This window comes from Phodopus roborovskii, unplaced genomic scaffold (assembly GCF_943737965.1).
Source record: "Phodopus roborovskii unplaced genomic scaffold, PHOROB, whole genome shotgun sequence".
Taxonomy (NCBI): domain Eukaryota; kingdom Metazoa; phylum Chordata; class Mammalia; order Rodentia; family Cricetidae; genus Phodopus; species Phodopus roborovskii.
The window spans coordinates 5,236,876-5,256,823 of record NW_026126599.1 but is presented as its reverse complement, the minus strand read 5'-3'; the positions used below and the strand labels follow the sequence as shown (position 1 = coordinate 5,256,823).

The 19,948-nt window shown below is 45.6% G+C and overlaps 1 protein-coding gene across 7 annotated transcripts in view; it reads left to right on the top strand.

Moving 5' to 3' along the window:
• Positions 1–18,834, top strand: part of Rnf216 (ring finger protein 216) — a 101,552-nt gene extending 82,718 nt beyond the window's left edge. For all 7 annotated transcript variants that reach the window (XM_051205498.1, XM_051205492.1, XM_051205495.1 and 4 more), the window contains exons 15-17: positions 4,343–4,565; positions 16,071–16,140; positions 16,674–18,834. In XM_051205498.1, coding sequence (XP_051061455.1) covers positions 4,343–4,565; positions 16,071–16,140; positions 16,674–16,990 — 610 coding nt within the window. In that variant the 3' untranslated portion in view covers positions 16,991–18,834. The remainder of the gene's footprint in view (positions 1–4,342; positions 4,566–16,070; positions 16,141–16,673) is intronic.
• Positions 18,835–19,948: the final 1,114 nt, after the last annotated feature.

Sequence of the window (19,948 nt, the reverse complement as noted above, 5' to 3'; positions counted from 1 at the left end):
GCCTGGAAGAGGACAGTAGTCTACAGTAGAACTTCAAGTAATCCATATTATACAGTGAGTTGAAGACCAGAATGAACTAAGTAGAAAAGACTCTTCTCTCAGGAAAAAAAGGGAAAGAAGTGTTGGGGGGGGGGTGGCTCACACCTTTAATTCCAGCACTCAGGAGGCACAGAGGCAGACAGATCTCTGTGAGTTCCCGGATAAATGCTACAGAGAAACCCTGTCTGGAAAAACCAAAAAAGGTGGGGAGGGGGGCAGAAAACTCCTGCAGTAGTCCAAGCTACAGTTACAGAGCCTCAAGGGATCATGACACTGAAGGGGGAGATAGGTTTAGGTTTGGTAGTGGTGTGTTTTGGTTTTTTGCTTATTTTTTGAGATTGGATCTGTGTATAGTTATGACTGTCCTAGAACTCACTATATAAAACAGGTTGACCTGGAACTCAGAAGATCAGCCTCCTGAGTGCTGGGATTAAGATTAAAGTCATGTGTCATCGTATCTAGCAGATTTAGGAAATTTTTAAAGAGACAAATTAGCAGGACTAATAGATGAGGGTGTGAAAGTAGATTGATTCAGTAATGGATTCTCAGGATTCCAGCCTGGGTGACTAAATCAGGACAGGCAGTAATGGAGTAAAATTAAGGTTTCACATGTGAACATAGCAATCAGCCTCATGACGCATCAGTTTATTTCATACCAAAAAAAATTAATACACTGAAAGGAAAATGATGCTGCTAAAAATGGTTGTGTATGGAGCTGAAAACAGCACACACTTCACACTAAAGCAACAATTAACAGGAGCTGCCAAAGGCAAACCTTGGACTGAACAACCTCCCCAGGGATTTTGTTGGGAAGATTTAAAGACAGACTATTTGCAGCAACCTGAGACCTAGGAGGCTGTATGAATGACCACGGGACCAGGGTAACACACTTAAGACAAATCCAAGAAGACCTTGTATTGATGTTTAATAAGGGTCAGGAGAAACAAATAGGCCAAATAGATGTTTATTCAGGGAGAAATAACTTACAACATAGACAGATGAACACCAGCAGGTTCCTGGTGCTTCCGGGTGTACCCCTGTCCCCGTGCTGTCAGCAAGAGAGCTCGCCGAGCCCCCTCCTCAGCCTTAGCCCCCCCAGGTCACGTCCAGCCCTGTCTCCACCCCCCAATGGGCATGGTCTATGCCACAGGTGCTTACAAGGTGAATATCTCACTACAACCTTGGACTTCCACTGTGGCCATGCTAATGACAGATAAAAGGCAGGTGGGAGTTGAAAGTAGTCTTGGCTAGGTAGAAAAAGGGTAGAATCAGACCCAGCCAGCAGGGATCAGGATACCTACCGTTGTTTGTTTGGTTTTTTTTTTTTTTTTTCTGTGTGTTTAGCTTCAGGGCTTAAAAAATATCTCTCAGTTCCAGCATTGATCATAAATCATAACCCCACACAAAAGAAAATATAATGCTTACAGAAAGGGCTTTTAAAAAGCATCTGATTTGGAATTTCCAAAATTTGCAAGACATTCAAAAAAAACTAGGAAGTGTGGTCTATTCACCTAGGGAAAAACTCTGGACAGAGTTATACAATCCTTAAAGTCTATTGTCTTAGAGAGTAAAAAGAAGCCAGTTCAAGGTGAATAAGCAAGTGAAAAATAACGAAAGATTATGGAAAGATAACATTGAAAATTACAAGAGCTGCAGTGAAAAACTATGAAAATGTAATAACAGATTTGAGCAAAAGAATTAATCCAAGAGAGCTAGTGTTATAGCTCAATTGGTAAAGGGTCTAATTTGTATACACAAAACCCTGAGTTGAATTCCCAGCACTTCATAAAACCTGCTACAATGGTACATACCTGTAATCCCAGCACTTGGGCTGTCAAAGCTGGAGGATCAGGAGTTTAGGGTCATCTTCAACTAAATAGCATATTTGAGGCCTGCATTAGACTTTGTCTCGGAAGAGTGACTCAGGATGGCTCCAAAGCACTGGGATTAAAGGTGTGCACCACCACTTGGAAGCTAAGACTGTTTGTTTTTTTTTCGAGACAGTGTTTCTCTGTGGCTTTGGAGGATGTCCTGGAACTAGCTCTTGTAGACCAGGCTTGTAGACTAGTCTCAAACTTACAGAGATCTCCCTGACCCTGTACACACATAACTTGTAGAGATCAGAGGACAACTTTCAGGAGGTTCCCTCTATCATGTGGGTCCTAGGACTGATGATGGCCCCACCCACTAAGCCTTCTCACCAGCACTTAACCTTATGTTTTAAGACAGGGTTTCTCATTGAACCTAAAATTCACCAATTCAACAAAACTAGTTAGTTAGCAAACCCCAGGGATCTTCCTGTCTCCACCTCTCCAGTACTGGGCTGAGACACATGCACTGCCATCCGTGGCTTTTACATGAGTGTTGAGAATCTAATTTAAGTCGTGCTTATATATGACAAGTACTTTATCAACTGTATTATCTATCCAATCCTATTAATTTTTTTTTAAAAGAAATTGTCCTAAACTAATTGTGGTACTTATGCATTTATAAACCCCACACTTAAGAGAAAGAGGTAGGTGGGTCTCTATAAGTTTAAAGCCAGTCTTGTCTATATAGTAAGTTATGGACCAGCCAAGACTGCATAGTAAGATCTTGGCAGGGGGAGGGGAGATAGAGAGAGAAAGAAACTCCCAAGGATTATTTTTCACTACCCTTGGATAGTAAAGCACAATAGTAACAGAATCATGGGATGTCAGCTGGCTGTACAGAGGATGTCCCTGAGTCTTCCTGTTGAACATTAGGTCAGCAGACATAGCCAGCTTCAACTTAGGCTTCACTTCCTGTCCTGCTTCTGGAAGCACATCCTGTGGGACTCTTTCCTGCCTAGTTCACAGACTTCTTACTGAATCACTCTAACAAAAGCAGCAGCAATGGCTTCTCAGTTCCACCTAGCAGCACATTCTCATAGTGGCAGTTCTTTTTTGGTGTGTGCCCATTTTTGTCCTTTTGGGATTTGATTTGTTGTTGTTGTTTTGGTTTTTCAAGATAAGGTTTGTCTGTGTAGTCCTGGCTGTCCTGGAATTCACTCTATAGACAAGGCTGGCCTAGAACTCAAGATCCACCTGCCTCTGCCTCCCAGGTGCCAGAATTGAAGGCGTTCACCACCACATGGCCTGGCAGAACCTTGAGTCTTAGTAAGCATCATTGAGAAGTATCTTCACAGTTCCCAAGTAAATACATTCATCAACTCATGTACTACTCTCAGTCAGCAGTAGTAATAAAGTCACTTTTAAATCTGGTCTCCTGTGCTGGTCTTAATCCCAGCACAGGAAGCAGAGATAAGCAGCTCTCTGTAGATTTGAGGCCAGCATGGCCTACATGGTGAATTCCCAGCCAGCAACGGTTTAGTGCGACCCTGGTTCCCAAAGATTAATTAAGCTTGGCCTTCTATTCAGCAATATTTAGAAATCATTAGTTCTTCTGTAACATGAACTGGCTGTAAATTCTTTCCAAGCTATAAAGTTCTGCTTCTTCCATTTCAGGCCACTGAACGATTGGACCTAAACAAGTATCAGCCAGTTTTCTCATGCATTTTACTATTTTTAGATACATGGTCTGGTGTCTTAAGGAGGGAACTGCAGCAGTGTTTAAATATCTGTAGTGCAGTAGAAGCACTTCCTGCCTAGACTCACCTCTAGATTGCAGCACATCCTGCTGAACTCCCTCACTGGTTCATCTTGTAGCTGGCTACTCTTTGTCTCAGTAGCAAAATTTCAACACAACAAGGAGTCCCTGGCAAAAGTAAGGTGCCCTCCTTATCAGTTAAAATGGTTCTAAAAACAATCTCACTTGGGGGAACTGTGGGAGAGGGAACTTTTGACATAAGAAGTATGTTATTTCAACAGGGAAATAGTATACTGACAGTAAGATTGCTCATTCTCAGGCCAAGTTTTCAGAGGCCCAGGTTGTATAAGGTTTAGGCTCCAGGTTCTTAGGTACTAGCTTTTCATAAATGAAATTTGGTTTAGGAAGAAGCTGAGTTTCTTCTCCACATTGTTAGCCTGTAGAATTTCTAAAATGAAGAAGTCATTTTCTAAGTGATAAATGCCAGGCATTGGGCCAGGCAGCTTTAAATCTTACTTGAATTCCAAAAAGGAAAAAAAAAAAAAAAAAAATTAAAAGTGAAAAAACTGAGTCTCCTGGCAGTTGGGAAATTTACCCAAGTTTGAGCCTAGCTCTCTCTCAGCCTCCAAAACATAGGCCCATTCCACTGTTTATATGTCACCAAAAGCCTCAGTCATTACACATGGAAAAAAGAAATATTAGTGACCATATTATTTTTGTTTGTTTGTTTTCTCAGTGAAGAGAAAATGACTGCTGCTCGAATTAGAAAATGCCACAAGTGTGGGACCGGCCTCATCAAATCCGAAGGCTGCAACCGAATGTCTTGCCGCTGTGGTGCCCAGATGTGCTACCTCTGTCGAGTTTCTATCAATGGCTATGACCATTTCTGCCAGCATCCTCGCTCTCCAGGAGCCCCTTGCCAGGAATGTTCCAGGTGTTCCCTCTGGACCGACCCTACTGTGAGTAGATGCATGGCAGCCCAGTTCCAAATATGGGAAAACAGGCACACATTTTGTATATACATGACAAGTTCTGACTCATGGAAACATAGGAATTACATAGACCAATAACCACAAGAAAAACTTAAAATGTCATCAAAAAACACTCATCACAAAATGGGTGTGGTGGGCATCTCTTATAGCTGTTCTCAAGAGGCTAAGGTAGAATCACTGAGATCAACTGAGCAACAGAGGATAGCACCATCTCAAAAAAAGTCTTCTGGGCAAATTCTCTGCCATCTAAAGTGTTATGCAGAGCGATGGAAAGTTACCGACAAAAGAGTCCTGCAGAGTTCTCAGGAGCCTCACAGAGAAACAAGACCCCACACTTGTAATTCCAGCATTCAGAGGATGAGTCAGGAGGATTACAAGGTTAAGGCTCTATAGGGGTTTTGGGACCCTGTCCCAAAAAATTTAAAAAGGGAAGCAAAACCAAATAAATGGTAGGCCTGGCTGTTCTAGAATTCAGTCTGTGGACCAGGCTGGCCTCGAACTTGGAGAGTCTCCTGCCTCTGCTTCCTGAGTCCTGGGATTACAAGTGTAATCCCCATCCCCAGCTGCATTCTTAATTTTAACTTTAAGAAGTAATGTTATGCTGGGCAGTGGTGGCACGTACCTTTAATGCATAAATAAATTTTTTAGAAAAGCATCATCAGCTTAGGTATAACATTGAGCCTAAAATAGTGAGAGTGGCCAATGAAATGGCTTAGTAGAACAGTTGCCTAGCACATATGGAAAGACCTAGGTTCAGCATCCAAAAATAAAAAGGAAAGTGTCTAGAGATACCTTTCACCCTCTCTGCGTCCAGAAGTGGACAGCCCTGGACTAGAGTAGCAGTCCACTAGGGATCAGTTGCTTCTAGCATTCTGCTTCACCATCTAGGAACTCATGTCTTTAGAATCCCATATGACTGGTGGCTAAAAGGGACAGAGAGCCTGTCTAACTCAAGAATGTCATGCTTCCAGATAGACACTGCCTCATGTCACCTCTGCTTTGGTCCCATTAGAAGAATCTTAATCCTGTGGTCTCAGTAATGCCAGAGATAGGATCTTTGCATGTATTTTAGGTGAGGATGGACCCAGCTAATATCCCCTTGCTTTGGAGAAACAAATGTTCTTGAAGTGAGTCAACTCAGTTTACTCCTGCTGGAAGAGATGAATAAGCAAGTGAAGAGTTACAGGAAGCAGAGAACAGATGGTACTGACATCCCTAATATCTAGTACATGGAGGTGGCATGTTGCCTGTCAAAGTTCGCTTCTGTTCATAAGAACCAGTTGTTGAGGGATTGGGAAGTGGCACCATGCACATTGAAGTAACAAGCACATGTGGGGGACAGTGTACAAAGGGGATTTGTTGAGATGGGTTCTCACTGTGTGCTGCCTGTGTGGCCTACATTGATCTTACCTTGCAGTCCTCCTTCCCAAGCTTTCCAAGTAACTAGGATTATGGCCAGAGCAGAAATTTGAATATGTATCAACTATTATGTTAATGACCGGTTCAGAAAGGTCTACAAAATTGCTCCATAGTAATTTAAAGATTGTACATTTAGAACCACATTTTTTAAATAGCTCAGACCAAGTTATATGTCATATTTTAGATATGCTGAGGTTAGAATAATACAAAAAATGCCATATGTATGTCAGTTTTCTCCAAATATGGAAAAGAAATGTGAAAGATTAACTTGTAGAAAAAGTTACATGGCTATAGCTGGAGCCATAGACAAATTACCCTAGGGCCAGCTGGCAATCTGGCCTGAGTTCTGGGGAACCAGCATGGCACAGAAAGGTGTGGCCTGTTTTAGGGGCTGCTGCTCAGTTTGGCACTTGTTGCTGGTCACATGAGGCTGCTTAGAGTAGTCCCATTCTCCAACTCTCAGAAAATCTGTGCCTTAATGTAAGATCTTCTGGTTGTAAAAAAAAAAAAAAAAAAAAATTGGCATTTACTCAAGTATCTTGAAAACTGTTCCAGCCAGGAATCTGTCACCCAAAGCAAAGACCTTTTTCTGCTTTGGTGTGGAAATGTCCGGCATACATATCACAAACAGCCAGGTCACTCTGGTAGCCATGGAAGTTAACTTAAATACATGTATTTTTAAAAAGTAACCATACCAGCCTCAGAGCCACCACAGTGGGAAAGCAGTGACGGTCTGGGGGCCAGGCATGCCTATGTCAGTAATGCTTTGTTGGGAGCAGGTTCCAATGGCTCATTATGCTGGTAATAAGTTGAGGAACTGACCTCAGAAGTGGTCATGTAGCACACAAGCCAATGAAACCCCAGTAAGCCTATCCTCCAATGGGTCCGTGGGACAAAGCAGAGGTTTTACAGGTAGAAAGTATAATCTTCCCAAATTGCTGGCTGTGGGAAGGCAGCCTACAAGGGAAGGCGTACACCTCAGGTACTTAGGAGGCCGCTTGAGATAGGCCTGGTCATTCTGCTGTCTCCTGCCACTGCCTCTCTAACTTGCATCTGGAGAGGTTCAGGAGAAAATGGAGTCTCTTTCCTAAGCTGGGGCTTTTTCTAGAGCTGTACTTCATCTCTAGAAACAGTACAGTGGGCATCACCACACAAAGCTGGAGTTTAGCAGCCAGGCCTGGGCTTGGAGCCACTGTCTTGTTTACTGCTCCATGCTTTCTTTTACCCTACATGGAATTCTGTTTTGCACCTCATCTGTCTGCCATAACAGGTACCTGTCCCTGTTTTGTTGAATTACCATCTCCGAAGAAGGTTCTGTGGTCACTCCAAGTTTGAAAAGAAGGTCAGGCAAATAGCAGTTCCCCTATAGATGTTGTTCCACTTGTCCCTTTCCCATCAAACCAGGGATCAGCCTGGTTTCCTTGATCTCACCAGGAGACGGATTAAATTCCAACCCAGCATCTGCTGAGTCCTCTGAGAACACAAAGCCATTCAGAATCGCCAGAGACAAAGCTTGCACTGTCCTGCTCCTAGCCTCTGCTTCATTAACCAGCAGGCCAGGAAGAAGCTCTCATTGTCAGCAGGGAATTGTTTCTGCATAGCTTGGAGTGAAGAGAAGTTTGAGCCCTTAATGACTAGAGGTGGCTTAAGGATCCTGAATGGACTCTACGCTAAGGCTCAGATGGCAAATAGTAGTTCTCTTTGTTTGCTACCACAAATACTTTGCCACAAGTATGCCAGAAACAAGTCATGAAGCAAGCTGCCTTTAGGAAGAAGGGAAACCAGGAGTGATGTGAGACAAGGGACATAGCAGTAGAGTACTTGCATAGCATGTACAAGACTCTAGGTTCAAACCCCAGTGCTGCCCAGAAGAGGGAAGGGGCAGGTGTTGCTCTGAAGTGGAGAGTTGTTCAAGGAAAGGACTAAATCCCAGAGTTCAATTCTGCTTGTCCACACATGGCTGGGAATGGGGTAGCCACGGTCAGGAAGCTGTATCTGACTAGAGCTGTGTTCACAAGAGCATCACTTGGCAAGCTGGGCTCTGGAATGGTGAAATTGATGGCTGGCCTCAAGCTCACAGAGATCCACCTGCCTCTGTATGCTGGGATTAGAGGCATACACCACTATGCCCAATTTATTAACCTTTTTTGTTTTTTGTTTTTGTTTTTTTTGTTTTTGTTTTTTCAATATTCTTGCTCTCTCATACCTGGCTGTAAATTGTCCCTAGAGAGACTTACAGTCTCTCTCCCACTTCCTCCCCTTTGGCCTAGAATCAGATAGTCTGATTATAAGCATGTACTATAGACTACCCATCAGTCACATGATATAACCCGCCCCTGCCTCCTCTAAAATGTAAGAGAACCTCACTCAAATACATGGATCTAATCTCTCAGAGCCCTCACCATGTTGCTGTATGTCTTCATCTATAGTATTAAAAGAACTAAAACAATCTCTTACCCAAAAAGCAGTCAGCATCTGTGTCCCCAGTTTTAAAACCTAGCTAATATACATGGTGGCACGCTCCTTTAATGCAGGCACTTGGGCTGTAGAAGCAGGTCAATTCTCTGTGAGTTCAGGTCAGCCTGGTCTACATAGCAAGTTCCAGGACAGCTGGAGCTAAATAATAGAGAGACTGTCTCAAAATAAACAAACCAAAAAACCTTCCAATCATCAGTTCCAACAGCTGGCCTTGGCTTTTATTTCTAGTCACTGCCTTCAATCCCATTGTGTCTATAAGAAAATACAAAGAGGAAGGTGAGGAAAGTGGGTGTCATAACTTCCTTTAGTACACAGCACTTTGCTTTTCCAATGTTAGGTGGGATTTTGACAGCATGGCAGGGAGGAGTGATTTCCCACTTTTACAGACTAAGAAAACTGCCCAGGATTCTGGACTTAATAAAGGCAGGGTGAAAGCCCACATCTCCTGCCCATCGGGCTTCTTCCACAAAAACAGGAGATGTCCTAAAGGTGCCCCTGGGGTCACTCCTGTGAACCAGACAGGCCTTGTAATATAGGATGGGGACTCACTGACCTTCCCAACCCAGCAAGCTGCAGATGGTAGGAGAAGCCCTACAGCTCCACCTCCTTCACTGAATCACTAAAGAAACCTTGTCAGAGTGGACAGCAGTCCAGTGAGTCCCTGTACACATGCAAATCATCTTCAGCAGTGCCCAGCAGGCCTTGCCTGAACACTGAACCCTACCTGGAGTCAAACTGACACATTCTGCCTGCCTCCGTCTTTGTGGAGGAGGTACCCCAGTCAGAGGCACTTGGATGCCTGGTGTCTGTGACTATAAGATGGCTGCTGAAGCTAAAGGCTAGTCTGGAGCTCTTGTGTGTAATCTTTGCTCCTCCCCAGCACATTGTCCATTTCCTTCTGCACAGCATGTGCCTCCCTGAGCTGGGCTTTCCCCTCCACCTCCACCACCAATTTCCTGTTGTAGGGAGACAGCTGGGGGTGGGGGTTAGGGCTGCTGTTGTTCAGGCAGCACCGCAACTGAGCTGGGAATAATTTGAAATTAAATCTCTAGCCTTTTGGAAGCCTTTCACAAAATCCTTGCAAGTTTATTAACAACAGCTGTGACCACATATGACCAGAATCCTGGCCCAGAATCATCGGGGGAAGGGGCTGGGATTGGGCAGCAGCAGGCTTGCCTGTCAATTTTCTAGGGGGAGAGAAAACTAAAGTCACCCGTGGTCACATGATCTAGGCCAGCAGGCAAGCAAGTAATGAGAAATCAGATTGGGGTTTGGGCTCATCAGGTTTTGGAAAAGTTTGTGCCAAGTGCTCAAGCATCCATCTTGGGATCCACAAGCCGTGGCTGGTGGTGGCTGTTAGTACCTGACCTGTAAAGACAACCTCTGTCTCCACTTCACTACTTAGGGTTTCTCTTCTGTGGTTTCTTTGTCCAGACCCTGCTGTGTGGACAGCTGTGGCACTTGCGGTTGAGGGACAAGCAAAGGTCTTTGCACTCTTAATGAAAACTTCTCTGGTGATTTCTACTCTACCTCACTTCCTGTGAGTTTCTAGAACAGCTGGGCCCCTGCTTTCTCCCTCAGACTGTACCCAGCTCTCCTCCCCACCCACATGCCTTGTAGCCTTGCATGTGAAAAAGTTTTGCCAGGGCCTTTTGTGTCTTGCTGAGCTCAAAGATTTCAAGGATGGAAAATAAAACATCTCCCACCCTCCTTGTCTTTATTGAAAGCACTCACTCCTCCAGGGAAATTTTTGGGTATGAGGTTCCACATTACATCTTCTTCTTTTGTCCTTGGCCCTGCAAATTGGGGTGACCTAGTCCACTGTGGGGTGCTTCACATATTTCCTTCTCTATTCTCACGGAATTCAGGTAATCTAAGGGCTGTAAGTGTGAAAGAGGCACTTGATGCACTGCCATGACAACCTGATGTGTCCTTACCCCTTTCCTTTAAGACAGCTTCAGTCAGCACTGACCAGTGTCCACCTGCTTCCCATCAGCTGGCCCTGCTCTTCAGAAAGGAACTCTGTAGATATGTAAAGTAAATACCTGCCCTACACCCTAAGATTAGGACGAGTCAAAAAAGGACACAGAGAGAAACTCATTCAGGCCTGTAGCATCCTCCTACAGCCAGGGTCCAGGGAGGGCCAGAAGAGAACACTGCAGGATTCTTCCCCACAGTTGCCTCTGGCCAAGGTAGGCAGGTGGGAGTGGATCTCGGGATAGCCTGAGGTCCTGTGGGCCGACTCTCAGCATATCTCTGGATCTTTGGCTTCAGTGCCTTCTGACTGTACCCTGCCAGTCCTTGTGTGTAAACATGAGCCATGGTATAGGGTGGCAGTTGCAGAGGATCCTTTCAGTGTGAAATCTCAGGAATTAAAGTCAAGTCAGAAAGAAACATTGGTAGTATACCAAAATGTTACTAAGAGTTGCTTCCAGTAGATGGTTGGTTGTTTTTGCTTGTTTGAAAGTTTTTATTTGTTGGGTCTTATTTGTGGGTACTGAGATTCAGACTCAGCTCCCCTGCAAGAGAAATTTGTGCATTTAGTCATTGAACCATCATCTCTAGCCTGTGTGCACTAATACCTTGGCCCTATATAGCCAATAACTAACCATGGATGGAAGATATTTTGGAGCAGAAGAAATAACATTTGCTCAAAGAACAAGACACACTGAATGACATAGGCCTCTGACTTGGAAACCATGGTTTGTGTGGCTAAGTGCTGTAAGCTGTAGAGGGGACGGCCTACATGGAACCTCAGTGTACCTTATTTTCCTCTAAAGTAATCAGGAATTCTTAAATTTCCCATAGACTTGTCTGTGGCAGCTCTGATGGAGGTAATTCCTTAGTTAAAGAACCTTCTACCTGGGTAGGGAGTGGGGTTAGGACTAGACCCCAGACCTGGTTCTGGAGCCCCCAGAGTTGTAGGTAGGTGCTCTAGTCACATCCACCACTTAACCCTGTGGCTATGGCCAGACAGGCTTCAGCTTCCTGCAAGTGACTCAGCCAAAGAGCTGGAAGACTAGCCTATCATCCTCTTTCCTCCTATTGTTCCCATTTCCAGCAGCCCCACAGCAAGCCAGTGTGACCTAGAGTGTCTTTATAGAACCTCTATTGCCTCATCTGTCTTCAGACCAAAGGGTTATATCAACCTCAAACCCCAGCCTTCCCTAGCTTTTTAACGTTACTTGTTTTTCTTCAGTTTTGATAAAGTAATTATTAGATAAAAACTGTGTCGGTCCAGCCTCTGCTTAAGGAACTATAAACTGAAGGGAAGCTGCTGGGTAGGGACCTCCACTCAGTGACAAAGGAAGTGACCAGAGAACACATCCTGGCTGCATGTGGTGTGTCTCTGTCTCTCCCTCTCCCCTTAAAGTTGCTAAACAGCAAAAACCAACTGATGCAGTATTTGCTCAGAGTTGGTTGGGTTTTTTGGTTGGGTTTTTTTTTTTTTTTCATTTTAAGATGGGTCCCTAGCTAAATCACCCAGACTATCCAGAAACTCACAGACCTTCCTCTGTCATCTAAGGGTGAGCCTCACAAGTCTGTGCCCCATGCCCAGCTCATAGTTGAGGTCTGAACTGACTGACCAGAAGTTTACTCATGATTCTTCATAGATCGTAGCTGAGCCCCACTGTCTCGGTAACAGAAACTGACATAGGCAACAAAGACATCTCCAGACTCAGGACAAATGGTATTGAGGATACTTGGCACATCAGGGAATGATCAAAACAAAGGAAGGAATGGGAGGAAAAGCTGTGGTGGCTGCTTACTGTTCTCAGGAAAGGATTCTGAGTGACAAGCATATAGCCTTCTTTCTAAAAAGAAAAGCTCCCATGTCTCTTATGTTCCAGCCATCCTTGGTGGCAGATTCAAGGTTCTGTCTAGACATTGCCACCTCAGAGCATAAGCAATTAACCAAAACCATGGCTTCCAAGTCAGAGGTACTATGTTCAGGCTCTGCCCTGATCTCAGCAAATGCTGTTTTTCTCCCAAATAGTTTCCATCCATAGTTGGTTAAATTCATGGATCTGGAAGTCCATGTAGTATTCTTGCTCATTAAAACTGAGACAGAGGGATCTAGTGTCCACTGCTCTTGAAACTTAATAGCAAAAAAGTGTGTGGTGAAGAGCCATCTACAACCTATGCTCAGGACTGTGATGATCCTGTAGGGGACCACACTTCTTCTGTCCTCACCTTTCCCATATCTTTCAAGATAGTGCACAGTGCATAGTGTTGGTTCACAAACTAAAGGAAGGCAGGCAAAGGCAACCCACCCTTAAGCTCTGTAAACCTTCAAGATAAAAGGACCTTCAGCATTCCTTTACTGAATTTTCCTCAAGAAACTATTTGAGTGACACTGGATTTAAAAAGGCATTCTTGCCAGGATGTCTTGGCAAGAAACAGAAGCCAGTCTAGTCTGTTATACATAACAAGTTCTAGGACAGCCAGGGCCACATAGAAAGACTCTGTCCTAAAAATAAAATAAATATGGACTGGAGAGATGGCTCAGTGGTTAAGAGAATGTACTGATCTTCCAGAGGTCCCGGGTTCAATTCCCAGCGCCCACATGGCAGCTCACAACTGTTTGTAACTCCAGTTCCAGGAAATCCAACACACAGATATATACGCTTACAAAACACCAGTGCACGTGAAAAATAAATCTAATAAATAATAGTAAAAAATAAATACAATTTTTTTTTAATTATTTACTTATGTATGTTCTGGCTGCATATATGCCTGCACACCGGAAGAGGGCACCAGATCTCATTACAGATGGTTGTGAGCCTCCATGTAGTTGGCTGGGAATTGAACTCAAGACCTTTAGAAGAGCATCCAGTGCTCTTAATCTCTGAGCCATCTCTCCAGTCCCAAATATAATTTTTAAAGACCAGTGAAACATGTAATAAAGACATGTCCCAATTTCTACCTTATTTTAAATGTTTCTAAAACCTGTGTCCATCATTTCCTGCAGAACTTCATGCCTTCTAAATTAGTGCTTGCCTTGCACTGAGTCCTGTTCAGGTATTGTCTTATTTGAACCCTTCACCAACCTCTCTCAGGGCAATGCCTTGAGACTCAACTGGTGGGAATGTGCCTGGGCCACTTAGCCTGTGGTAGAGAGCCCATTGAACGTCCCAGTTGTCTGTGTCACTTTGGTTTGTTTAATCTTTCTTCAGAAGCCTGCTACTAGCTCTGTAGTGAAAAAAGGAAAACAACTTTTAGCCAGCAGACAATGTTTTTGTTTGTTTGTTTTTGTTTTCCCAAATCAGGGTTTCTCTGTGTAGTCCTGGCCATCCTGAAACTTTCTCTGTAGGTCAGGGTAGCCTCAAACTCACAGAGATCCATCTGGCTCTGCCTCCCTAGTACTGGAATTAAACGCTTGTGCCACCACCACCCAACAACCTTGAGTTTTCATGTAGAGGATTTTATGTATCACCTAGAAGATGTGTATGACCTTCAGTGCTCTTCCCAGACAGTGAACATGGGCATTATCTTACAATTTCTGAAATGCTGGGGGACATATCTGGCCAGCTATGACTCTGTCTGTTGGCACACTCCTTTAATTCCAGCACTTAGGAGGCAGAGGCGGGTGGATCTCCTGTGAGATCGAAGCCAGCCTAGTCTACAGAGAGAGTTCCAAGACAGCCAGAGCTGTTAAACAGACAAACCCTGTTATGGAAAAAAACAACAAAACAAAAAAAACTTGGATCATTTTCAGTTGCTTGTTACTTGTCACCTAAGGCCTGGAGAATGTGAGCATTTGCCAATGTTACTTAAATTATTACAGAACCTGCTCCAACAGCTCTCTTAGATTCTAAAGTCCTTTGTCAGAGCAAGGGAATATGCTGCATAGTGACACAGGCCTGCTGGGTGGGCTCAACAGAACAGTGGTACACATCTGTGTAATGAAATTCCTGGCTTGGGGGACATGATAGCCATGTGATAAGGTCAATAATTACTGCTTGGCTGTGACCTGAGTCACTCACCTGCAATGCAGATGCACAGACTTCCTCAGCAAGAGGTCCAGGGATATGGTATTTGTCACTTTCAGGCTCTATGTATCCTTTTTCATCCCAGAACTTTCTTGGGTATCATTAGATCAGCATTAGAACCCTAATGGCATATGTACTTATTGGCTTAGGCTAGCATCGATGGCAGTAGGACCCTGTCTCAAAAAGAGCCAGCAAGATCATGCATGTGATAAAGGAGCCTACTGCCAGACCTGAGAGCATGCATGGTAAAAGGAGAGAACCAACTTCTGCCAACGGGCCTCTGACCTCCACACAGGTGTCATAACATACATATACATGCATACATACACACACCCCACATATACAGTACATAAATAAATAATTTTTAAAAAAGAGAAAAAAACCAACATTGTCAAAGATAGGTTGGTGAAGCAGAGAATCAAGTGTTTACAAGAACTTACAAACTTGCCCTCACTCCCCATGTGGGTTTTTTGAGACCAGGTCTCAAGTAACCCAAGATGGCCTTGAACTCACTATGTAACCAAAGGATGACCTTAAACTCCTGATCTTGCTGGGATTACAGACATGCACCACCACACTCAGCTTTGGTTAGGGTAGCCCAGGCCAGCCTAGAACTCACAGTATTCTTGCCTCTGCTTTCTAGTTGCTTGAATCATAGGTATGCACCATGTTTGGCTGTTTATGACCCTTAATGAGCTCTTTCACATGCTCCCAGTCAGTTTTGTTGATTTGTCCAAGTCTGCTGTATTGCCATGCCCTGCTTCTGATGAGCCACCACCCCTTGAGACTTTTTGCTGGCCTGAAAACGTCCACCATCTTGATGGATTTTCTTTTGGTTTCTTGAGAGAACTTAGCTCTGGAGATCAGGCTGGCCTCAACTCAGAGATCTTCCTGCCTCTGCCTCCTAAGGGTGGAGATTAAAGGTGTGTGCCACCATACACAGCCCTTGGTCGGGATTTTCAAAACAGGGAAGCCTTTTGATCCTACTTTGCAGTCTCCTCAAGAATGGGATGACCCCTAGCCCCACACATGAAGCAAGCATGGGTGATGGCTCTGACAAAAGTTGAGGTCTCCTTCGGAGCACATGGAAACACAAGAATAGCACATTGCTGGGTATTGGTGGCACACCCTTTAATCCCAGCACTTGGGAGGCAGAGGCCGGTGGATCTCTGTGAGTTCGAGTTTTAGGCCAGCCTGGTCTACAGAGCTAGTTCCAGGACAAGCTCCAAAGCTACACAGAGAAACCTTGTCTCAAAAAAACAAAACAAAACAAAAAAAAAAAAAAAATCACATGGCAAAAACCCAGCTATTCAGAATTACAGGCAGCTTCCACCCAGCAGGCCTGCTATGCCCAGAGCTGCCTCAGGCTTTTAGCCCTTTTGTCACCACCTGCCCTCTGCCTTCATGCAGCTTACTGAGCACATAGACACCACTCAACAACCCCCAGGCCTCCTTACTAGATGGCTAACAGCTGGTGAAGGAGGACGGTGCAGGAGATAGTAAAGTGCTTTAATGAGCTGCTGCCCTCTGGCCTTAGTACACTGTGCTACAGACTCACCCCCTGGTGTTGCTTTTATTCTAGGAAGATGATGAAAAGCTGATTGAGGAAATCCAAAAGGAGGCTGAAGAGGAACAGAAAAGGAAGAATGGAGGCAAGTATTCTTTCCAGGCACAAATGGGCCTGGAGGTGGTTGGGTAAAGGCTGTCCCTCGGGTGACTACTTCAAGCCATGGGAGGTCAATGAAAGTCATGGGTTCCTCAAGATGGCACACTGAAGGCAGATAGAAGCCTGACTAAGAAGGTTGCCTTACCATTATTGGGGCTTAGGGAGAAATGACAGCAAGTCCCTGAGGCTATGAAGGGACATCTCATGTGGGTTGTTCCAAGCTAGATAAACAATATACTGCCCTCTATGGGCTATGCAAGTGACCACTGGCAAAGTATAGATTTGCCCTTTGGCATCTTGCTCTGACATTCTTTTGTCTGGAATTTGGCATCCAGCCTACTCTTCAGAGCCACAACTTCTGGGTCCAAAGGAGAGTATACCGAGAGTCAGAAGTAGCCCTCTTATGCTGGGCTTCCATGCCATGGCACAGTAAAAATTGGCATGCAGTGCCCTAGTCACAGGCAAAAGTGTATTGGAGTTAGTTCTGTTTGCTTCCACTGAATCCCATCTTCCTTTCAGAGAACACATTCAAACGCATCGGCCCCCCACTGGAGAAGCCAGCTGAGAAAGTACAGCGTGTAGAAGCCCTGCCACGGCCTGTCCCACAGAACCTGCACCCACAGATGCCACCCTATGCCTTTGTGCACCCACCTTTCCCCCTGGCACCTGTACGGCCCGTGTTCAACAACTTCCCCATCAACATAGGTCCTGTGCCCGCACCCTACGTACCCCCTCTGCCCAACGTGCGTGTCAACTACGACTTTGGCCATGTGCATGTGCCCTTGGAGCACAACCTGCCCATGCACTTTGGCCCCCAGCCACGGCATCGCTTCTGACACCCAAAGCCCATCCAGCCACACTGAGTCTGCAGGAGGACCCAGTCTCACCTATGTGGGTGGAGTCTTTGCTTCCCTCTTGAGGGTGGACCTGTGTCCTCCTCCTCTTTCCTTTGCAAGGGTCACTGATCCTTCAGTCTGATACCCTTTGGGTGCTGACTGTCACTGGGCCAGTGTTAGGGCAGCTCCCAGATTGTTCCAGGGTACAATGGTCCAGTCCATGAAGCTAAGGCCCTTTAGTCATTTGCCACATTCCCTCCCCAGCAGACATTTGAAAGCTCAAGGGAAGTAACCTGCCATCCCAAGGCCAGGCCTCCCTCCCCTTGTAAGCCAAGGCCTACTCAGGTTTAAGGGCCTTCAAGACTCGTCTGTGGCCCAAGTTTTGTTCTGTTATCAATGTAGTTGCTCCTGTTCACATAGTTTGACCTGAAGTTGTTTGTGAGCTACTCAAGTTTGTCCCCATCCTTGAAAGTCAAGTTGAAAGTATTTCCACAGGGCTGGCAACTGCTGAGAGCCAGTCATCCTAACACTTGACATCAGACAAAAGGGCCTTTTTGCAAAGTTGTCATTTACTCCTGGGCTACCCCCTTTTGGGGGCAGAGGGCTCACTTGTCACCAACCTGGGATGAGCCACATCTCCTCTAAGGTGTTTTGGGTTTCCCTAGGGGCGCAGATGGCCTCGTGACTGCTGCAGCTGTCACAGCAACCGTCCTGCCTGCTTATCTGTTCCCTCATTAGTTAGTAGTGGAAGCAGGCAGAGGCTGAGGCCCAGCTCCAGGATGAGAACAGCTGCCTTCTTGAATGTTCCAGCCATGCTCCCACTGCCTGTGTCCTCTCCTGTCCACACCAGGTCCCTGTGTCCCTGTAGCCTGTTTGTGAAACAGGATTGGAGGCAGGTGGGTTTCTCAGTTGTATCGGCTGTCCTTTTCCTCCCATTGCTGTGGGGTGCCCCATGGTCAAAGTGTGCAGACTTGGAAGTGAGATGTCCCTGTAGAGGGGAAAGACTCCTTGAGGTGCCCATGATCACCTGAGTGTAGGTGGGGCACACACAGTGGCCACTCAGGAGCTCTGCTATGGGTCACCTGAACTGTGCTACTAGTCTGAATGACAGTGCCTTGGAAAGATGGGCCACATGCTGCATGACAGGATCCTCCAAGTACCTTAACTTTTAGTGTATTTGTGTTCCCTGCACTTCTCCAGAGGCCCCACGGGTGGGTGGTTCCTCCAAGCACTGCCCCTCCAAGCCTCATGAGCCGCTGGACTAGACACTCAGTTCTGGGTCTACCCAGTACCCCTATCGCATAACTCCACCAAGAGGCCAGGTGAGCTTGGCAGTTTCTGGGGTTGCTGGAAGAACAGGTGCCACCCAGACCTTGACCATCAGCGAGGTGAAGTCAGGGTCATGTCCTTGGAAATACAGCCTGTCTGTGGCCTCATGTAGCTGCAGGGCAGACTGCTTATGCCTGTCTCCATCAAGGCATCTTGTCCTTAGTGGCCCTCCCAGAATCTGTGTGCCAGCAGGGACCCCTGAGGCAGCTGGCACCCAACCTCTGGGGCCCAGGCCGCTTCCTGATCTGAGAAACTGCCTAGCCACCCCCAGTGTACTTGCCTTAAAACTGGAGAGAATCTAGTATTTGCACTTAGCAAAAGATTTCAAAGTTAAAAGTGCATGATCTCACTTTGTACAAAAGAAAAAAGAAAAAAAAATGAAGTAGATGGTTACATGCTTTTCTTTACCTTTTGGTAGTAAAAATAGAGAAGGAAACCAAGTCTGTTTAAACTGTGTAAAAAGACTGTATCATATGTAACTTGAATTTTGTGTAAATAAATGTTTGTGAAGGCTACTCTCAGCTGTTTGTGGCCACTCAGATTACAGGTTCCCAGGAGCCCTTGGGTGCAAAGAAGCACCAAGTGCCACTCACTTCCCCATGAAGGATGCAGCAGCATGGGATGGGGAGAAATGCTCCTTTCACTTTCCAGGGAGAAACTCTGCCTTGGCTGCCAAGTCCCAACCAGGACACACAATTTATGTCGCGTTAGAGAACCCGCTTGAAAGCACAGGTAATTCTTATAGGACTCCCCAGATGCTCCCAGTGAGGCATTAGAGGGTAGCCCTCAAATCCTGGGCTAGGCTCACCCAAACGACAGGGAGAAGAAAACAGCACTTAGTCTGGCATGGGGCTGCCTGGCCTGGCTGACTGGCTTACTGCACTCCAGACAACACCCCTTCCCCTTGTCTGCCACCCAGCCAGGAGGACCTAGGTATAGGGGAAATGGGACCTGCAGATCGAGGAGAGCCAAGACAGCACTCCAGGAAGACACAGTGTCCTTTCCTGCCATTTGTTGTCTTACTGGATTTGTTTCACATGAGAAAAAGTCTGCTGAAGTAAAATTTAGGGATGAAATTTCTCTATATCCCCAAGTTCCAAAGCAATCATTGCCTACAGACTTCCTTAGTTGTCCCCAACCATCCTGAACTGCACCTGCATAGGTTACACATTGTGTTGGCTAAGGCTCTGCAGCTGGGTTGCATTAGTAAAAGCTGCCCATCCTCCCTTCTAGGTGACAGTGGCCTCCCTCACCTCCCCCACCACCACTATGACCCTGCTTGCATGTTCATACCCACTGCTAAGGCTTTAGACCTTCGTTCCCACAAGTTTTTTTCAGGATTCATTACAGCTTTCCTGGGTACCATGTGCGTGGGAGGAGTTCTTTGAAGACAGGGTTTCTCTGTATATAGATCAGGCTGGCCTGGAACTCACTGTAGGCCAAGCTGACCTCAAACAGATCTTCCTGCCTCTGCTTCTTGCATGCTGGAATTAAAGAAATGCCACCATGACCTACAGATTTGTACTTCACTCTGGATTTACCTGGATTCTCAAGCACTGCCCTAGTTAATAAATCCAGAGGCTTCCAATGTTGCCATCACACCCAGACCTTCACTAAACACCGTGTGCA